This window comes from Epinephelus lanceolatus, chromosome 9 (assembly GCF_041903045.1).
Source record: "Epinephelus lanceolatus isolate andai-2023 chromosome 9, ASM4190304v1, whole genome shotgun sequence".
Lineage (NCBI taxonomy): Eukaryota > Metazoa > Chordata > Actinopteri > Perciformes > Serranidae > Epinephelus > Epinephelus lanceolatus.
The window spans coordinates 6913135-6934087 of NC_135742.1; the positions used below are offsets into that span (position 1 = coordinate 6913135).

At 42.1% G+C, this 20953-nt stretch overlaps 1 protein-coding gene across 1 annotated transcript in view; it reads left to right on the forward strand.

Moving 5' to 3' along the window:
- The window catches only part of LOC117252770 (protein unc-13 homolog B-like), a 125112-nt gene that overhangs the window by 4654 nt on the left and 99505 nt on the right, over window positions 1-20953 (forward strand). Inside the window, exons 2-7 of the mRNA XM_078170490.1 lie at window positions 1568-1787; window positions 2336-2563; window positions 12260-12401; window positions 17242-17411; window positions 17718-17833; window positions 19832-19995. Coding sequence (XP_078026616.1) covers window positions 1568-1787; window positions 2336-2563; window positions 12260-12401; window positions 17242-17411; window positions 17718-17833; window positions 19832-19995 — 1040 coding nt within the window. The remainder of the gene's footprint in view (window positions 1-1567; window positions 1788-2335; window positions 2564-12259; window positions 12402-17241; window positions 17412-17717; window positions 17834-19831; window positions 19996-20953) is intronic.

Consider the following 20953-nt stretch of genomic DNA (forward strand, 5'->3'; position numbering starts at 1 on the left):
TACAGCTAGAAAAGTACACTCAAGTATGCTTCTGAAAACATCTGAGGTGAGAAATAGACAATGCAGTAGCAGAATCTTGATTCATATTTGCTCAGCACTGCCTAGTGTAACAGTTTGAGTTTTCACAAGCAGTGGTTTACATGAATTAACAGCTGCGTTAGGAACTCCTCGACTCTGATTGGTTGTTTTTGGTGTGCTGTGGCAGATTCTAGAAGGAAGAAGAGGAGAGACATGATCGTTTTCTGTCTCATGTACTTCATTCAGAATATAGTGACAGTTTTAGCAAATATAAACTATAGCTTCAAAATCATTTAGATGGTACACTGACTTGTAACAGGAAGAATGGCGCCTCTGTCATTCTCACATCTGCGCAAACCCAACCACGTGTGTTTGTTGTTGAAGGAAAAAAAGTCAATTTGCGGTGTTGTACCAAAGTAGTACATTTATTTTGAAAGAGACTGTATGTAAACATTAAATTTCTCATGAAAATGGAAGTGTATGTTGAATGAAGACAATGCATGTAACAGGCAGAACTTGACACAGTGTCCCAGAACGTCAACAACCAACACACCCAGGGTACCTTGTATGTCGTATGTGGACGTGCAAAGTCCATACGTGACGACGAGGTCGGAGTGAGAATGTGTTGGATAATGTGATGTTTGTAAAAGATTGGGGCTGTCACCTTATTGGTGTTATCCCTGTCTCAAAGAGTTTTTTTGTTTTTCTGGATGCCATCAGTCATATTCAAACACTAAGCAAACCATATCTATGGGCAGAAAACTATTGCAGCAAACCTAAAACGTTCTCATTCTTTTTTATTATTTTTATGTTAGTGTTCATTTCCAATATTACAGTAAGTAGAACTATGAAGAGTCAGTCATGTTAAATCCTGTAATATTACCCTACGCTATGACTTTTTTGGCTTCTGATGTCATATTTGAGCCTTTGAGATCCTTTAGCTTCTCTTCAAATTCACATGTACAGCAGTCCATATGACTCTGAGAGATGGGGATCATACCAATAAGGCTGCAGCCTATAGTGTAATCTTTCATAAATAACAGGCGGGGATGTACACTCTGCTGTCAGACTGTCATTGTTTTCCTGTTAGCTGTGAGACAGACATGTCAGGACAGTGTAAGTTTGCACAATTTGTATTTATGTACAGCCACAGTAGTGTATCTTTCCCTACGGTCTCAGAGAAAGATACACTACTGTGGCTGTATTTATGTACAGCCACAGTAGTGTATCTTTCTCTGAGACCGTAGGGGCGCCAAATCACAAGAATACCAATTTGTGCCTAATCTTCATTTAATTCATTGCTACACAGAGAGTTATTAATTCATTCTCTTTTTATTGTTCGTTGAATTTGTGTCATCCACTGTCCTTTCGATTGTCTTGTTGTGTTCTTGTTAACAACTGTCCCTACTCACCTTTTTCACACTTCATCCCACACTTAATAAAAAAAAACCTCACACGGCTCTCTTCTCTAATCCTGCTTCGTTTCTTACACCCTCTACCTCTGTCCGACACCTCCTCCATCCATCTCTCTGTTTTTTTAATCCAACAGAAAAACCATGTGTACAAGAAGACCCTGCAGTCTCTGATCTACCCCATCTCCTGCACCACGCCACACAATTTTGAGGTCTGGACGGCCACTACACCGACCTACTGCTACGAGTGCGAGGGTCTGCTGTGGGGCATCGCCCGGCAGGGTATGCGCTGCGCAGAGTGCGGGGTCAAAGTGCATGAGAAATGCCAAGAGCTGCTGAACGCCGACTGCCTGCAGAGTGAGTAAAGTTATTAAACTCGCAAAAAACTGAATCACATAAGAAACATTCCATATTCTGCACCATATACAGATCTATCCCAACCCCAAAAATATTTTTGTACTTTATTATTGCTTCCTGTGAACAAGTGAACTGACTGAAAAGTCTGCTAAAAGTGTCAGTGCTGTTTTAGAGATTGTAAGACTTACTTCCCTGATCAGGAGTTTGCCTTTGAGCTTAATACTTTTTTGCAGCTGCCTTTCAACTGTATGATGTCAGAGCTCCAACAGTTAAGTTGAGCTTTGCAAAGAAAAATGCCTGAGCGAAAATTTTACAAGGGGATACATTCGGCAAAGCAGACGTTGCTCTGTGATGTGGTTTTGTTGAACTGCAGAAATGCTGTGGGATAAGTGTGTGGAGGGATGAAGGGTAATGTCAGAGAACCAGACCAAAACACCATACTAATAAACCTAAAAGGAAAAGCGAGGTTCATCATGTAGTTTTCTCACTTTTACCCTCTGGAAGTCATCATCCACCCTTCTTCGTTTCTTCCTACCTTCATCCTTCAGGAGCAGCTGAGAAGAGCTCCAAGACCGGGGCAGAGGACCGGACACAGCACATTATCATGGCTATGAAGGACAGGATGAAGATCCGCGAGAGGAACAAGCCAGAGATCTTTGAGGAGATCCGGAGAGTGTTCAACGTCACCAAGATGATCCACGTCCAGCATATGAAGAGCATCAAGCAGAGTGTCCTGGACGGCACCTCCAAGTGGTCGGCCAAGATCACCATCAACAGTACGTCCAGTGAATTCTTAACTTTGAAATTGGAAAACATGTGAATAGTTAATGAAATACTCTGTGAGGAATATTTTTGCTGCGTTTAGAATCGCACACTTTTTCTTTTTACTGTCAGTATGTTCTGCAGCTGCCCTTACATGCATGGAGTATGCACACACTTGGGAGATACTCCTTCGTCATAGCATTTTGCCTTGACCTTTGACCCTCTTTGCTCATATATCTGTTGCAGTCCGTAGCACGCACTGTCTTCTGTCTGTGGCTCAGTTGAAAAGTATGCTGCAATGCACAGTGCGAAACACGACTGGATGCAGTAGGACGTTTACGCATTTTTATGCCCCTGCGCCGGCGATGGCCGTGGCTAGAGTTAGTATGTTTCTGAATTGTCTGTCTGTCCCATTCTCAGAAACATAATATGTCTGGACAACCTTGAGAGAATTTCCTCAAATTTGGCACAAACATCCCTTAGGACTCACGCCTTATTTCCACTTATGTATGTGTACGAATATAGTCTCTATATACATTCAGTGAATGTAGAGTCTGTAGGCAAACCCCGGAGATCTTGCCTCCGGAAGAAGAGCGGAAGAGCCCTGGTTTCTGGTTGTAGGCTGTTTGTAGTCCGCATGATATTGACCAATTCGGTTTGAGCCGGCTGCAGTTGTTGCCAGGTTAAACGGTCCGTGCGGTGAACTAACGAGGCGGAACATAATTGGCGTCACTGCAAACTCTGAATCCATCTCAATGGTACAGCACATTTACTTATATATAAATGGAAGTCGGAAACGGAAGTTCGCTTCCTCCGCCCAAATCAAAACGGAATGCCAAAAAATCGGGGGTCTGCCCCCAGAGGCTGTATCGCCATCTGCCGGAAGTCACACGCCGAATACAGCCGATGGGTTCCGAGAATGGTACGAATACAAGGCATTTGGAAGTCTATAAATTCCTATGGGAAACTCCGGGATATCCGATATGCCTGCCTATACCCCTCTGTGATATTTCAGTCTGGAATTTGCCTTGAGTACATTAAAATATTTGATCTTTTGCGATGGATTTTGGAGAGACTGTATGATGGCGTGCTAGCTTAGCTAACAGGCTGTTTGTGTGATTAAAAAGAACTTGTATATCTGGTTTGTAAACATTGTGTTGTGTTTATGAAGCTTCCATGATTGTACAGACATAGATATAAACTGTAAGTTCAACTTGACTGGTTTGCGAAGGCGTACGACTGCGAGGCGGTAATTCTAGTTCTTATTCTAGTTCTAGTGCATATTGCATTTGACACAATATGTACTGGGACATACTAAATCCTTTTGTGGCATACTAAATAGTGTGGTCGTATGGGTATTGGAACACATCATTAGATATGAAAATTTGTTCTGTTCAGTTAGTTTTTAACCAGAGTACATATGTTTTAACTGACAGAAAGCTTTGGAAAAAATGCCCTGCACTCGTCTTTACACTTTCATTTTAATCTCTCCTGTCTCCCTCTTTCACATCACTTTCACTTCTGATAATTGAAACGGTAGTGCAGACATGGTCTTCGAAAAAAGAAAAAAACGGAAGACTGAGAAAAATAATCCAGAAGTGTGATGATTAGTGTAAAAACACCACATTGGAAACAGGATGGTCAGTGAGAGACAGGAAAACCTTGTCCAACCTGTCTTGTCTTATACTTTGTCTTTCTCCATTATTCCTACTGCATCTGCTCAATCTCGACAGTGTCTGTGAGGCTTGTAGCGACAGGATACTGTGTCTAAGTGTGTCCACACTCGTGTAATGTGTATAACACTCATATCTCTGTGTGAAGTCAATCTGCAGAGCGAAATCAGTGTGACATAGCCTGTTATTCTCACTGTTAGCTGCAGCCACTTTGCAGAGCCGGCTGACACATGTTTTTTTGTTGTTGTTTTTTACAGTAGTATGCTCAAGAAGTAAAGCTAGTCATATTCTTGGTTTATGCTGAAAACACAGGCATAGATTCATGGAAAAAAGTTGTTTGCTAAATGCTTTGGAACAGTTTCCCAAAATAAAACTGATATTTAATCAGAAGTCAGATGTGACACATCATATAAGCCGGCCTCAAACCACATTTTCAGACCATTTTTAAAATTCTATTACAGATGCAGAGAGTTAGAGATGCTGTTTTGCTGCACATTTAAATCCCAGGAAGGCGTAGGAAAAGCTGGATCGGAAAACCCATCAAAAGTTTAAGCCTTGGTTCCTTCAAGAAACCTAAGGAACACAGTGCTGTCGATGTCGGCAGCTGTGAAAACCTGCAGCTGTGAGTGTCGCCGAACCAGAGTGCGTCAGATTTTCTTACATAAACACCAAAAACAAGAAAATATCCCACATTCATGAAAGTTTATTATTTCTTCTGACGGTATGACCTGTGGAGAAACTTTAACTGTGTTGTTTATCTGCAAGCTTCACTAATTTTAACAGACATGCATCCCCACCTCCCTTCTCCTCCCTTCTCCTCCCTTTGCCAAACACGACTGCCGCTGTAACCAAAGCAACCAGTCACATCACACCATATAGTGGCAGCAGTGTTGCCATGACAGCCATCACACCTTGTCTCCCCGATCATCGGCGCTGAGCTCCATTAAAGAGGAGATACAGGGACAGGCGTTCAGCTGGCGCTTTGTTTCAAAGTCTTTCATGGTCACCTCCTCTTCGTTTTGTTGAGATTATTACATTTATTTATAATTTATTTTTATTCATTCGGGAACCATATTCAACAGCATTTATCTCACAGAGGGAGAAGAGTTGCATCCTACTAGATTTAGCTACTAGCTCATTTCCAGCTTTAGTACCTGGGCAGGTGGACACAGTCACTCTTAAAGCTAATGTAGTCGATGCAAATGCAAATTCAAAATACAACAAATACTAAAATCAATCATAGAGCTGAATATACACTCCAGTATCTATCATTACACCTAACGCTGTGCAATATTATTAAATAATCCCACTTAGCACTCTCTACTCACCCCCATTAAGGAGTCTCATAAAATACACACATTGTATGCACACAATGTGTTTGTGCCAAATCAGTGTAGACAGGAGTGGTTTCTTAAAATGCATTATTTTGACATCACAGGAAAAAATATGGGTTATGTATATGGGTCAGAAATGAGTCAGTTTAGCCATGTTACAAACAAGTACTGCCCAAGTTGCAGTGCACGGCGCCCGTCCATTTCATCTCAGGAAGGGGCCACAGGTATCAGCGTACTCCATATGAACCAGTGCTGTGCAGCAAGGAAAATCTGGAATATGGGAATCTATAGGCCTACATGTTTTTAAACTGTCAGGGAGTTTGTTCTGTTCCTTGATGGCCTTAAAAGAAAAGGCAGAGCTTCTTTTAGGGACTCTATACTCCCAACTAATGGTCGACCCTGAAGCTCATTTGATGAGCAAAGATGGAACTGAAACCCGGTACTAAATTAGCCCCGGGGCTAAAATTATCAAAGACCGTAGTATTGATAAGCTCTGAGGGTATCGGTTCTTTTATCGGTACTTTTACACATTTTGGTTTAATTCATTATCATCCTGCAGCCTTTCATCTGTGCTCTGTGCCGGGGCTGACGTCCTCCACATACACACACATACACACACCATCCACACACACACACACACACACACCTACACTCCACGGTAATCAGTGGAGTGAACAGCCGACCAGCTGCTGTGGAAACAAAGTGAAGATAACTCAAAAATTACTGGAGCTGATGGCAGCTACACTTACTACACTACACTGCACTTTTTAAATTTGTATATTTCTAAAATGCAATTACTTAGAAATCAAAAAGAACCAATAAAGTACCAAATCCATACGGAGTATCGATAAAAGAAGTAGCATCAATAAAATCTTAATGACACCCATCCCTACCGTAGAAGGCAATTTTAAAAAAATCCCCTTTTTAGTGACCTAATACTCTGTTTGCGTGTGAATGAAAGGCCTAATCGTAAAGCAAAGTATCCGTTTCAAAAATATCTGTACACGTGTAGACCAGTGTTGGGTAAGGGTTACTTTAAAAGTAATCAAAGTACCTTTTTTAAGAAAAAGTAACCAGTTACTTTACTGCGTTACTCCGAGTAAAGTAACTCAATTACTTTAAAAGTACTTTTGAGTATTCTACATTTCCTATTGGGCAATGGACCACAGGGCGCTAAGCCTACATTTTTTGTCTCCAAAATTAAAGTTACGGACCACTTGCCCTTCACTGAGATCCAATTCTCCCATCACAGCCGTCACTTTGACCAGTAGAAACACAGAACGATCTGCTGCCGTAGACAACTGTATGACAACAATACCCCAGCATTTTTAATATTTCCTCTAGGGATGTTACCACACAGAGTAAAAGGGGGAAATGATGGTGTGAAACAGCAGAGGCACTTTGTCAACCCGCTGAGTTAACATTACTGTCATTAGCATCAAGCTAGCAAACAATGGTACATCCTCACAGTCGGACATAAAGTAATAACATTAACAAATAGCGGCAGGGCTTTTGCTCACCACAACTGCAGCGGCTCCCAGCTTCATTTGAAACAAACTACATTATAGACGGTCCGTTATTTATTAATCCCTCTGTGTTTTTGTATATTTACTTTTTATCCGCTCCATGTCTTTGTAAAGTTAACAACCGTCATTTCAAACTCAGCACTTGTTTCAAATTAAAAGCCCCTTATAACCATGGCTGAGAGAATCCCTCGATTTTCTAAATAGGCTTTTATTCTGAAACATTTGTCAGAACTTCCTGTGGGAGATACAGTAGCTTGACAGTTTACGTATGGCGCTTCAAATGTAGCTCCTGCCATCTGCTGACGCTTTTAGGTGACTACAACAACATGTCAGCTGGCACGTGAACAGACACAGTGACACAAATAATAGTCAAAGTAATAAAAACAGGACAAGAATAACCCGATGACATCACACACGCCGTGAAAGACGACCGGGGATAATTGGTGAGTACCAGCGTGTAGCCTGTACCAGGCATAATGCAAGTCCTGAGTCTGAAATATGTCTGTCAGCGAGTCCTACTCCACCTATTTAGACTCCACCGTAGACAACGGCAGCATTTCTCCGACCACGTAGCGAGCCACAAGCTCCGTGGCTTCTTTCAGACTGATCTCCGTTATTAGAACCAAATGACAGCCGTTGCTGTTTTGGAGCTTAAGGACCAATGTTCTAAAAGTAACGGAAGTAACTGATGTCTTGTTTGAAAATGTACTTAAGTATTTGATTACTCAAACACCAAACTAACGCATTAGGTTACTCATTACTGCAAAAAGTAATCAAAGTACACCAGAGTTGGGTATAACGCGTTACGCTATTGCACGTCTGTCCGTCCTGGAAGAGGGATCCCTCCTCAGTTGCTCTTCCTGAGGTTTCTACCCTTTTTTTTCCCTGTTAAAGGGTTTTTTTTGGGGAGTTTTTCCTTATCCGCTGCTGATTGATTGATTGATTAACTGTAACTTTTGAGACAACCGATCTGTAGCCACTGAACTCCTGTCTGTCGCCTGTTTTCAATACATATTTTCGCCTGAAATATATACTCTCCTCCAGTGACCTACTTCTGATGTAAGTAATAGAAGTTGTCATGTCTCAGACAGTCTTTGGTTATTGAATTTGATAGTGGCACATCTCTGTTCTGCTGATCAAGGTCAGATCACATACCTACAGATTCTACTGAATGAATTTTTGATATGCAGTCACACGATTCTCAAAAATGTGTCAGGCCAGATTCAGACGTTTTTATAATAAAGGTTTTGTAAGGAACCTTTCTGAAGTTCTCTCTCAAAAAACTTGGTTTTCTGTATAATAAGAAATGAGATAAAACCCTGACATTGTTTGTATATGTGTTACATAGTATTATCCCCTCAAACACAGTGAAGAAAAGACTTCACAAACATTCTTTCAAGGCATCTATAAATCATTCAAGTTGTTTGAAATTCTCACATTATTGCTTTTTCATCAAAGTATTTTTCATTTTTGTATAAATCAATCATGTCTCCCATCTGAAATACTTTCAGACACACTTTCAGCTCAAACTCAGTTTTGTATTTAAGCCAAGTTGTGACTGAACTTGATGGTGGACTGACAGGAAACGCTCCACACAGAGCTCTTTGAAGAACCCATTGATTTCATTAGGGAACATCTGAACCAGTTAATATTCAAAACTCCCTTTAGCACAGATAAAATGCAGCAGTCATCGACGCTGAATGAACCGCTGGTAAGATATTACAGGGACTGATGTGGCTTGAGACAGATACTGAGTCTTAAAGGTCCAGTGTGTAGGATTAAGGGGGGTATATTGGCAGAAATGGAATATAAGAAGTATCTTTTTCTTTAGTGTATAATCACTTGACAATAAAAACCGTTGTGTTTTCGTTACCCTAGAATGAGCCGTTTATATCTACATAGGGAGCGGGTCCTCTTCCATGGAGTCCACCATGTTTCTACAGTAGCCCAGAATGGACAAACCAAACACTGGCTCTTGATAGAGTCATTTGCATTTTGGTGTAGGCCACCATAGTTAGCAGTCTCTCTGCAAGGAGCAGCATCAGAATGTGATTTGTGTTTTTTTTTTTAAATTTTTTTTACCAACATTCTTTTTATAGTTATCACAACGAAACACAAAGAAATACAATTACATGTCTTGAACAAACATGTCAACTCCCCCACCCCCCGCCCTTTCAAATTATTCCGATTCTTGGTTGGGGATCAGGTTAGTGAGTTAGTCCATTTTAGTCCATTGTATAGGAACAAAAAAAAAAAAAAATTCTGCAATATTAGGTACTGCAAAGTGTCACTGTTTACATGTCCCCAGGCTCTTCCATCACATGTGACAAATCTGTTCTCAATACATAGCAAATGAAGGGGTCCCAGATCTGGTGAAAATTATGTTGTTGATGTTTTATTGTATATGTAATTTTCTCTAAGGGAAGAGTTGTAGATAGCTCAGACAGCCACCTGCTTACACTTGGACTTCTGGTGTTTTTCCATGAGAGGGCTATTACTCTCTTTGCCATTAACACACTTAGACTTACAAGTCTATAAATATTCATTGATATTTTTTAATCTTCAAATTATCTGGATATAAACCTAATATAAACAACTGTGGGACCAAGGGTATTTGAATCTGTAAAATATTTTGAATACAATGTTTTATTTCTTGCCAGAATTTTTGTATTTCTGTACATTGCCAAACGCAATGGAAAAATGTACCTTTTTCCTTCTCACATTTAATTCAAGTATCAGGTATAGCGCTATTATATCTGTTAAGTTTTTCTGGAGTGATATACGTTCGCATTAACCAGTTGTATTGTAGTAATTTCAGGCAGGTGTTAGTAGTTCTTGATTGTGCTTTACAGCATGCCTCCTCCCACTTTTCTATTGGGATGTCCTCCTGTAGATCTTCCCTCCATGCCCCCAACCGTCCTGCAGATGTTTCTGTGCTTCCGTCTACCAGGCGTTTATAAATTTTGGGAATTAAACCCCTCCCTAAACAATTCATGTTCATTCATTTTTCTATGGTAGACATTTCGGGGATGCATAATGTTTGATTTTGGTGTGTTCTAATGAAATTTCTCAACTGTAGGTATTTAAAAAAAATGATTACAGAATATGTTAAATTGATCAGCTATTTCTCCAAATGTCATCAGCACCTTTTGCGAGTTGTAAAGATCTCCTATTTTTCCCAGCCCCTTAGTAGCCCAAGATTTAAATCCCCCGTCTGTTTTACCTGGGGGGAAGGAGTCATTTCCCCGTATTGGGCTGAAGACAGAGAGAGAGGGCGTTTCTCTCAGATATTTTTTAACTTGATTGATTTGTGTTTTTTAATGTGAAACAGCTTTACTCGTTGTTTTTTACTGGTTTAAATCACCTGGTCCAGTTATTTTGGAGAGCAAGAGACCTCAGCAGATGATTCGGCCCCTAGTAAATACCTCCTAAATGTCTGGATCTTAAGTTATCAGAGAAAAAAGGTGAGCACACATTAGCAAGTGCAAGGCTAACTGCTGTCTCAGACAGTGTCAGAGAGAGAAAAAACTGCTTTATTCAGTGTTTTCACTGGTTTAAATCGCCTGGTCTGTTTGTTTTGGAGAGGAACAGACCCCAGCGGATAACTCAGCTCCCGCTAAAAACCTTCTGAGCAATGAACGCTGAAGGAATTCTAAATGAAAGATCTGCAGTCCTCACTGCAAGACGCCACTAAATCTCCTTAAATCTTACACACTGCTTCTTGTTTCACACGACAGGACTTGTTTACAAAGTACAAACAGATGTAGTTTTTGCATCTCAGAATATGGCTTTCATCTGTATGTATTAACGCAAAAAGGCACGTACATAAGTATGTGTGTAAATATGAGCAATTTGATTTTCTGTTTACTGACCACATCAGATAATAGCTGCAACAAATGAATCCACATGAAATACAGTTTCAGGTTGTATTTGCTGCTGACTCAGAGCAGTCCCTGACCTCCTCTTACCTTACATAACTCTCATCCTGATTAGTTCCACACAGTGTCATACAGAGATTTAAAATTTAGAAGAAAGAAATTGGTATTGGACGAGGAACTGGTATCATCAGTTGTCGTTTTTACACTTCATTTTTGTGTGGATTAAGCAAATGAGATATTATTTAGCAAGTTTTCATGGTGCTGGGAGGTGAATTTTGTTATCGTTAAAAAGAGCTGGGCTTCCCCCGTTTCCTGTCTTTGTGCTCAGATAAGCTAACGAGCTTCTGGCTGTAGCTTCATATTTAACAGATGGAAATAAGAGTTGTATCAGCCTTCTCATATAACGGTCCACCAGAAGGTATGTAAGGATATTTCCCCAAAATGTCAGACTATTCCTTTAAGCACTACAGTGTGGAGAATAGAAATAATATTGGATGTAGAATTGGCCTCCATCGTACTCTTCCTGGTTTAAATCTATAACCTTATGTTAACCCTCTTAAGCACAAGACACTCTGGTAGCGTATTTTCTGAGCAAGCCCTAATACATCTTGACACTCAGCACCTTTTCTTCAGATGAACAACCTGTTGTTGACCTTCTGCCTCAAAGAAATGTCTCCAGACTCGTCTCATAAGCCTTTAATTTCCATCGATCAAAGCTGTTTTCTGTAGCTTGGATACAGTGGAAGTCAGACAGACGTCCTTCAGGGCAACACATGCCTTTGTGCCAGAGTGTCACAGAAGCTGCTTCGTCTTTCATTTGCTGCTTTGTTATCTTGACAGAGATGTACAGAAACAATATGCAGAATAGAAAGGGCAAGAATTGAATGTAAAATTCAGTAAATATTCATGTCGGCTTGTATAATCTGAGGACACTCCCTGTGGTGACAGCCCTTTATAGCCGGGTCACGTCATCACTTTAAGTCTCCTTTAGAAGTCCTCTTTGACTACCTGTTGCACAGAACAATGAAACACTGGGCGACAACGGTTGTTTAACTAATTTGGTGAGAAATTTTGTTACCCAACATCTGCCTGTGAGTCACGAGTGTTGTGTTATGAGGCTCTGCAGAACTGTGTGGGTGATATCTTGTGTTTTGGTGTGTGTGTGTGTGTGTGTGTGTGTGTGTGTGAATGAGACAGAAAGATGGTGGTAACGAGTAGGTGTTTGTTGTTCTTATGCAATTTTCATAGTCATTCTCTCTGACTGTGTGTGTGTGTGCCTCTCTGTGTGTGTGTTATCAGTCGTCAGCGCGCAGGGTCTCCAGGCCAAGGACAGAACGGGCTCCAGCGACCCCTATGTCACCATCCAAGTCGGAAAGACGAAGAAGAGGACAAAGACCATCTACGGCAACCTGAACCCAGTCTGGGAGGAAAAGTTTAGCTTGTAAGTTCTGCTTGTTATTTTCTTCCTGGTTGTAAAGCTCAGCTGGAGCTCTCAGAGGTCCGGCAAAGTTCAGGAGAACAGTGTCATTGTCACACCGTGCAGTGGCTGAGGAAGGTTTTAGAGGCTTCACCTTAAGGTCCTGCACAGCCATGGTAAACCCACACACACTTAATCTGGTTAATTAGAGCTGTTCTCAGGACTGTGTGTGTGTGTACAGGCTGACATCATCTACTTATTACAATCCCGATTCCAAAATGATTTCCTTTCATCCCAAAAAACCTGTGACAGGGTATGTTTACCCCTGTGTTACATCACCTTTTCTTTCACCTACACTCAGTAAGCGTGTGGGAACTGAGGACACTAATTGCTGAAGTTTCGAAAGTGAAATTTCTTTCTCAAGATTCTCAAGGTAGCTCTCCAAAATCTTCAAGACTTAAAGTGTCTGTGTGGAAGAATGGGCCAAAATCCCATCTGGACACTTTGAGAGATTAGTTTCCTCATACAGGAAGCATCTTGAAGCATGGATTATAAACAAAAGCTTCCCCAAGTCTTTAACAAATTTCAGTTAGCGTCTTCAATACTTTGGTTTGGTGACAGGAGGATCTCGTCCCTGCTATTTGCGGATGACGTGGTCCTCCTAGCTCCATCGAACATTGACCTCCAGCTCTCGCTGGGACGGTTTGCAGCCGAGTGTGAAGCGGCTGGGATGAGAATCAGCACCTCCAAGTCTGAGGCCATGGTCCTCAGCCGGAAAAGGGTGGATTGCCCACTCCAGGTCGGGGGGGGGGGGGGGGGGGGGTCCTGCCTCAGGTGGAGGAGTTTAAGTATCTCGGGATCTTGTTCACGAGTGAGGGTAGGATGATGGGAGATTGACAGGCGGACTGGGGCGGCGTCAGCAGTGATGCGGACACTTAACTGGTCCGTTGTGGTGAAGAGGGAGCTTAGCCAGAAAGCGAAGCTCTTGATTTACCGGTCGATCTACGTTCCAACCCTCACCTATGGTCACGAGCTCTGGGTAGTGACCGAAAGAACGAGATCGCGAGTACAAGCGGCCGAAATGAGTTTCCTCCGCAGGGTGGCTGGGCTCAGCCTTAGAGATAGGGTGAGGAGCTCGGACATCCGGGAGGGACTCGGAGTAGAGCCACTGCTCCTCCACATCGAGAGGAGCCAGTTGAGGTGGTTCGGGCATCTGGTAAGGATGCCTTCCGGACGCCTCCCTTGGGAGGTGTTTCGGGCATGTCCAACTGGGAGGAGACCTCGGGGCCGCCCCAGAACACGCTGGAGGGATTACATCGCCCGGCTGGCCTGGGAACGCCTCGGGGTTCCCTCGGAAGAGCTGACGGAGGTGGCTGGGGAGAGGACTGTCTGGGCTTCTTTGCTGAGGCTGCTGCTCCCGCGACCCGGACCCGGATAAGCGGAGGACGACGAGACGAGACGAGACGAGACGTCTTCAATACTTCAATTCGATTTAAATGTTACTTTTTCTTTATCCGTGTAGTTTAATTGAGAAAATACCAACGCCTGGTCTAAATTTCATGTGAATAGCTGCATTGGGAATACGTTGTTACAATAAATACAAACAGACAAATAGAGCTGTCACACAGTGCAGATGAGGGAACACAGTGTCCAGTTTAAATGCAGTGACGATGCATGAACAGGTACAATTTCCTAAAGCAATTTCAGTGAAAATCACATCGACCAGGAGTACTATTTTCCTCATAGTCATCATCTCCAACAATTTCACATACTTCTCTAAATTATTTTAAGTACATGTAGTCCTATGAGATACCTGTGAGGGTGTGCACGGCTTTTAGTAAAAGCAGAAATACCACAATGTTTAAAGAAAAAATTATCATCAGCAAAGTTCCTCATAAAAACAAAGAAAACAAAGATATACTTTATTAATGCCTGAGGGGATTAATGTTTTCATAAATGGCCTGAAATACACACAAATGCATAAACAGGACTTATACATTAAATGGAGAGATGTTAGCGTGAGGGGGCTGCCCATGGGCAGGCACCCTGAGCAGTTGGGTGTTCAGTGTCTTGCTCAGGGGCACCTCGACAGTGCCCTGGAGTCAACCTGGCATCTCTCCAGCTACCAGTCCACACTCCATACTTGGTCAGGACAGGGACTTGGGCCAGGGACCCTCCGATTTCCAACCCAAGTCCCTAAGGAGTGAGCTACTGCAGCCCCAACCCTACCTGACAAATAGAAATTTGCATCAGTAGTATCAGCTAAATGAAAAGTATCAAAAGTAAAAGCACAAATTATGTGTTATATTGTCATACATGTAAATATTATATTTGTGTTTCATTACTGTCAGATTGAACCAGCATGCTCTCTGTTGTTTTTCAGTGCACACATTATAAAATCACAATATTAGTAGAGGTTTAACAATACATCAGTCAGGATTGATGCATCGATTCAATCACCAATGCTCCAATATCATGGATGCAAAGTAAAAACAATGATACATATTGTCACCTTCAAGATACGCCTTTATTTTGAAACTCCCATGGCACATCTGTGTCACCATTTCCATCCAAGCACATGTCCTTCATAAACATTCAAACAGTGCTAGCAACCTTGCTCCAGGCAGACAAGGGCAAGCAACCAAGAAAAAGACAAGAAGGATATTCACTGGTATCATGTCAAATTGATTGCAGGCCCCTGGATGAAGTTAAATTAAAATCGTGTCGTGGCAGATCTTGTGAAGTTCATTGTCCAAAGAATCAATACAGTATCATGATGAAACTAAGCACATTTTCAAAGGTTGTAATCAACTAGTTCAACTACTTTATATTCTATTGGTTGGTTTAATCTCTAACTATACATCATTTTCTAAAAACTCATCTTCTTTTTGCTGTGGTTAAGACTGTACTGTGTATATGCGGAAAAACTCTTCATAAAGTAGGGCTGGACGATATGGAGAAAATTAAATATCATGATATTTTGATGAAATACCTCAATATTGATATTGCAGGGCTGACTCGTGGTGCTTTCACAAAATATTTACACACAGATTTTTGATAAATAATCAAAAGGAATGTGGACATAATGACAAAGTGGGTAAAGGCAAACAATAGAACATCTACAACAGTTTGGTTAGTTTAGAATATTACATCACTTTACTGTAATGCAGCCTTGAAAACCAGGAAAAGACACTTATGATAATGCAATATCCAAAATCTAAGATGATATTTAGGGCCTGTCCCAATACCCCCCCCGTAGCCCTACTGCTTGGCCCCTCCTACATTTGTGTGTTCCCGCGACGGGTAGGGATGTCCCAATTCCTTTTTGCATGTAGGAGTAGGGGGCATAACGTGGGGTAGTGGGGATGAAACTAGCCCTTCGGCGCGAGGGATTTCAGATGCTGACTTGCCAGCAAGGGGTAGACGTTGCCATGGCTCCCACCGAGCAAGAGACAGGGAAAAAAGTTCATACATAGCTAACATTACCGTCTCCAGGTTGCTTGTTAGCTAGCTCGCACTATCTGGCATCTATCATCTGTCCCGTTCTGCAAAATTGTTGTATTTTTCACATTACGATAACACACCAGCTAGTATATAACTATGCTGCCTCGAAATGTTAGCTGGTTAGCTAGTTAGCTAGCTAGCAGAAGTCCCCTGTCGGCTGTCGTTCATCAAACGAAGCATGATGAATACAGCAAACACGAAGGTAGGATGAACTCAACCGGAGACTCCATTGTAGATGCCGGTTGGAAATGTAGATGGCTCGCAGCTTCCTGTTTAAAATAGTTACGTATGCCTGAACGCAACCGGTGACGTAGTGAGTGGTGTCCCAATTCCTAGGGAAAGATTTCAACCCCTACCCCTCGTTGCTTCACTTCGAGGGCCAAGGGGTAGTGGGCAAGGGCTAGGGGTAGGGCCCAGGGCTAGGGGTAGTGGACAAGGGGGTATTGGGATTGGGCCTTAGTCTTATATCACATTATTAATATAATATCAATAGATTGTCCAGTCCTATCATAAAGATATCAACAAATAATGTATGATGCATTTACATGTAAGGAAGTGGCACAGGTATACAGTGTAGTAGGTACAGTATCTATATCCGAATACGTTTCGAACAGTACTTAAGATCCTACACAGTTAGCACTGATTTGACCATTTGCATTTGCCAAATGAATTCTGGACAAAAACCTTTGTAGAAGGTTATTTCAACAGCATTTAAAAAGCATTTCAGGGGGAAGGAGGTAGAGCTCTAGTGGTAAAGCTGGTTGTCCATTATGCAGAAGATAGGGGGATTGATCTCCGACTCCTCCAGTGAGCACATCGAAGGGCAAAAATACTGAGCCCCACATTGCCCCCAGTGGATGTGCACACTCGAGAGTGGCAGGTGGCACCTTGTATGGTAGCCTCGGCACCAGTGTGTGAATGTGTGTGTTAATGGGTGAATGTAACATGTAGTGTAAAAGCACTTTGAATGGTCAGAAGACTAGAATGGTGTAAACAAATGCAGGTCCATTTATCAAAAACTATATTTCAAAGTGAGACTCACATTGAAGTGTAGTTATTGAAATAATGCTGTATAAACAATTTTGTGATGTAACGTAGACACCTATAAAAAGCTTTAATTTCTCAACCACTTTAGCAGGTTTTAGCCAGGACATACAAATGCTTTTTTCCTTTGGAAATCAACAAATCAGTGCTCACTGAGTAGTCACCACAGAGTGATAATGAGAGGCACAGATTTAAAGTATTTTTCAACATATGTTGATTTGCTCCAGGCTTGCAAACCCTCCACCTTAGCCATCTGCTCCAACACTCACACATTTCTTAAAACAACACGCCGCCCACCTGTCCTCTGTCTCCGCAGCGAGTGTCACAACTCATCAGATCGTATCAAGCTGCGAGTTTGGGATGAAGACGATGACATCAAGTCTCGAGTGAAGCAGCGTCTGAAGAGGGAGTCGGACGACTTCTTGGGTCAGAGCATCATCGAGGTCCGAACTCTGAGCGGAGAGATGGACGTCTGGTACAACCTGGGTATGTAGTCACTCAGAGCCACAGGGATACGGGAAACTTAGTGTGTGTGTGTGTGTGTGTGTGTGTGTGTGTGTGTGTTTCTGTGTTTGTGGAGTAGATGGGAGTGTGTAATTGGTTTTATGTGTGTTTGTGTTTCGGAGTGTTGCTTTGCTCATTAGCACAGCAGTTGGAGCACTCACTGCTTTAGCACTCACTGCTTTAGCTGTCGTCACAGATCCGAAGTTCAACTTAAGTTCAACTCTGAGCGATGTATGACTGCAGAGTAATTGCGTGTGTGTGTGTGTGTGTGTGTGTGTGTCCTTGCAGAGAAGAGAACAGACAAGTCTGCGGTGTCTGGTGCCATTCGTCTTCAGATCAGTGTGGAGATCGAGGGAGAGGAGAAGGTGGCACCATACCATGTTCAGTACACGTGCCTTCATGAGGTAACACACACACACACGCACACACACGCAAACACACACACAACTTAAAATGGGGAAGCTGACAGGCTTTGAGGAATAAGTTGAAGGGGGAAATGTCGGAGAAACTTGAGAGTCTTGCTCTGTGTTTTTCTGTCACAAACACATATATATAAACACACACATGCACAGTCAGTGGCACCTAACATTTTCCAAACTGTTTAGCCCACAGACCTTTTCAGAGCATCTTTTGGTTGCTAGTGGACATCGACATCCACTTAGACTTACTGTCCAGCCACCACTGCATGAAGACAGCATTTGAAACACAGAATTTTAGTCCTCCGGAACTGAAATACACACCAGCAAAATTAGTTTTAGGACCTTGATGCTCAATGTTACGATGTTCCCTTTGATAAGGTGCAAATCTGGTATCACAAATTTGCACTCTGTCTTTTCTGTTCTAGCCTTTTATACTGTTTTTGTAAAAAAAACAACAACAAACAAAAAATGAAAATAAAGTGTAAAAAAAAAAAAAAAAAAAAACCATTTCCCTAAAGAAACACACAAGCAGCCACCATCGGGAACTCCAGGCTCTGTAGTGCTCGTTTTGTTAATGGTAACACATTGTTTTGGTGCTTAGCTTGTTCAAACTAAGGCTTGCGAGCCAACAGTCTACAGAGGAAAAGAGGAGCATTTGTATTTCAGTCAGGAACACTTTTGTCAAAGAAAACTTCCATTTATATATATATTTGGCGGTATTGCTCTGTTCTGGGGCCTCTCTGCCTTTTCTCGGGCCTACGCAGAAAGCCTCCTCCATGCGCCTACTAGGAAAGCATAAGGCAGAGAGAGCGTACCTCTCCGCCCTTCCACGTGCCTGCGTGGAAAGCCATAACTCAGAGGGAGGACACCTGTCTGCCCTTCCATGTGCAAATGAGGAAAGCCTGAGGTAGAGAGAACACAAACCTCTCTGCCCTTCCATGCACCTACATGGAAAGCCTAAGGCAGGGAGAGCAGCAGCAAAGACCCCCCGGGAACAGAACAGAGCAGCATCAATGACAAACAGAAATGACATTGATAAGTCAGACACAGCATGAAAAGGAGGAGCTGGGGTGGAGGCAGGTTGCAAAGCAGCTTGCAGAGGAAGCAGCAACAGTAGGCAGGTCAGAGCAGTTTAAATAGGGTGCCCTGAATGAGATTCGCTGATTGGTTGCATAGAAAGAAATCATGTGATCTATCAGTTGACTCCCATCATTTGATTGGGCTGTTTGAGATCAGCTGATGTAGCTGGGATGTGAGCTGAGCTTGACATTGTGTCCTGCCTGAACTAATGCTATGCTCAATTTGTGTGCACTGTGTGTCTGTCTCATCATTTTCGTTCTCCAAAATATTGTGTAATTTACCTGTGATGAAATGAGAACAGACTGTAGAGTTTACTGAAAAGATCATGTTTATTTTGCTTAAAATACACATGTTTTGGGGCACAATCTCCACTAGAAACGCAGCAATGTCTTGGTAAAAAGCAACTGCTTTTTGTGCCAGTGGAAAAACCATGATGGGTTGCTACAAAACACCCATGTTTGTTGGCTAAAAAGCAGCTGGAAACAAGGCAATGACTCGCTAAAATTTTTGTTGTTTATTGGTCTTGAATAGTGGTCTGTAGCTTGGCAGGCATCTTGCCAAGGTGCCATGCCATCCACAATCCTGTCCACCTCCCAGTGACTAAGTCAGCTCATATACTGCAACACTTTAGTCACGCTGATATGTTATGTATAAAACGTGCATATTTAAAGTAATCATGTTTTGCAGAAACATACAATGCCAATATTCTGGCAACTTCTGGCAACTTGGCTGTCCAAATGTCTGCCCAAAGACTTGTAACTGGGGTGATATTTCTACAACCTTTGAAGCCAGAGCATCTCAGCTCACTACTGTGGAACTAACTGTTCAAACTCCTGGCTGTTTTTTAGCTCCTCGAACAGTGCAGATATTTTCCTGTTCTCTTAAACTTTCTTTTCTTTGTAGAATATGTTCCACTTCTCGACGGACGTGGAAGGAGGCGGCATGGTGAAGATCCCCGTGGCTCAAGGAGATGATGCCTGGAAGGTTTACTTTGATGAAGTGCAGCAGGAGATCGTGGATGAGTTCGCCATGCGCTACGGCATCGAGTCCATATATCAGGCCATGACGTAAGCTTGGTGTTAAATGTGTGTGTGTGTGTGCGTGTGTGTGTGTGTGTGAGTGTGTGTGAATATGCAAGTTTGCCAGGGCATCCAGTTCTCCATGATGTCAGCCAGTTGTGTGCATGTATGGGTAAATCAAATCAGGAAATACTTGACATTAGTGTGTGTGCATGTGCATGCCTGTGTGTTGATGTGATGAGAGGTGGGCGGGGTTGTCATGAACTATAAACAGCATGCAAATTAGTTTATCACATCTAATGAGAAAAGATGACCTGTCACCTCTGAGATTTCCCAGCTGTTTGATTGGATCGTTATAGGCAGCTGGAAAGAGACTCAGGGAGCACACACACACACACACACACACACACACTTTCACACACACTTTCACACAATGGTTTAATTACATTAATAATGTTGTAATTTGACCTTAAAGGGACCGAGAGCTTCTGTGTGTGATAAAAGGAGCACACACATAAACATAATCATACTGGGAAGCATTGAGTAAATTGAAGTTGGAAGCAGAAATGGCTCAGACTACGTCCCGGTGGAAATGAGGATATTAGCCGATCAATAACACCGCCAAATGAAAATGGCAATTGAAACGCACTGTAGCCATTATAACAGCCTCACATATCATTGAAAGCCTGCTGAACAGCTTTATTTTGGTTTCCTCACTGGAACAAACTGTTCATACATGTGTTTGTTTGTTTGTTTGTTTTTGTTAGGGTTGTAGCCAGATTTTGTCAGTCAAGTCAACTATTAATTTCTTCTTTTTTTTTTTTTTCATGCAGAATTTGAGAGTTTAAACGGGCTTGGTGAAACTCCATTCATGTAATAAACATTCATGTAATGAAGCAAACAAGCCAAATTAGCCCTCCGAGCTAATGTGTGCTAACTATGCTAAGGTATCAGGTAGATACTAGACACTATATATCGAGCAAAAGCCAGGGACTGTATCATGTGG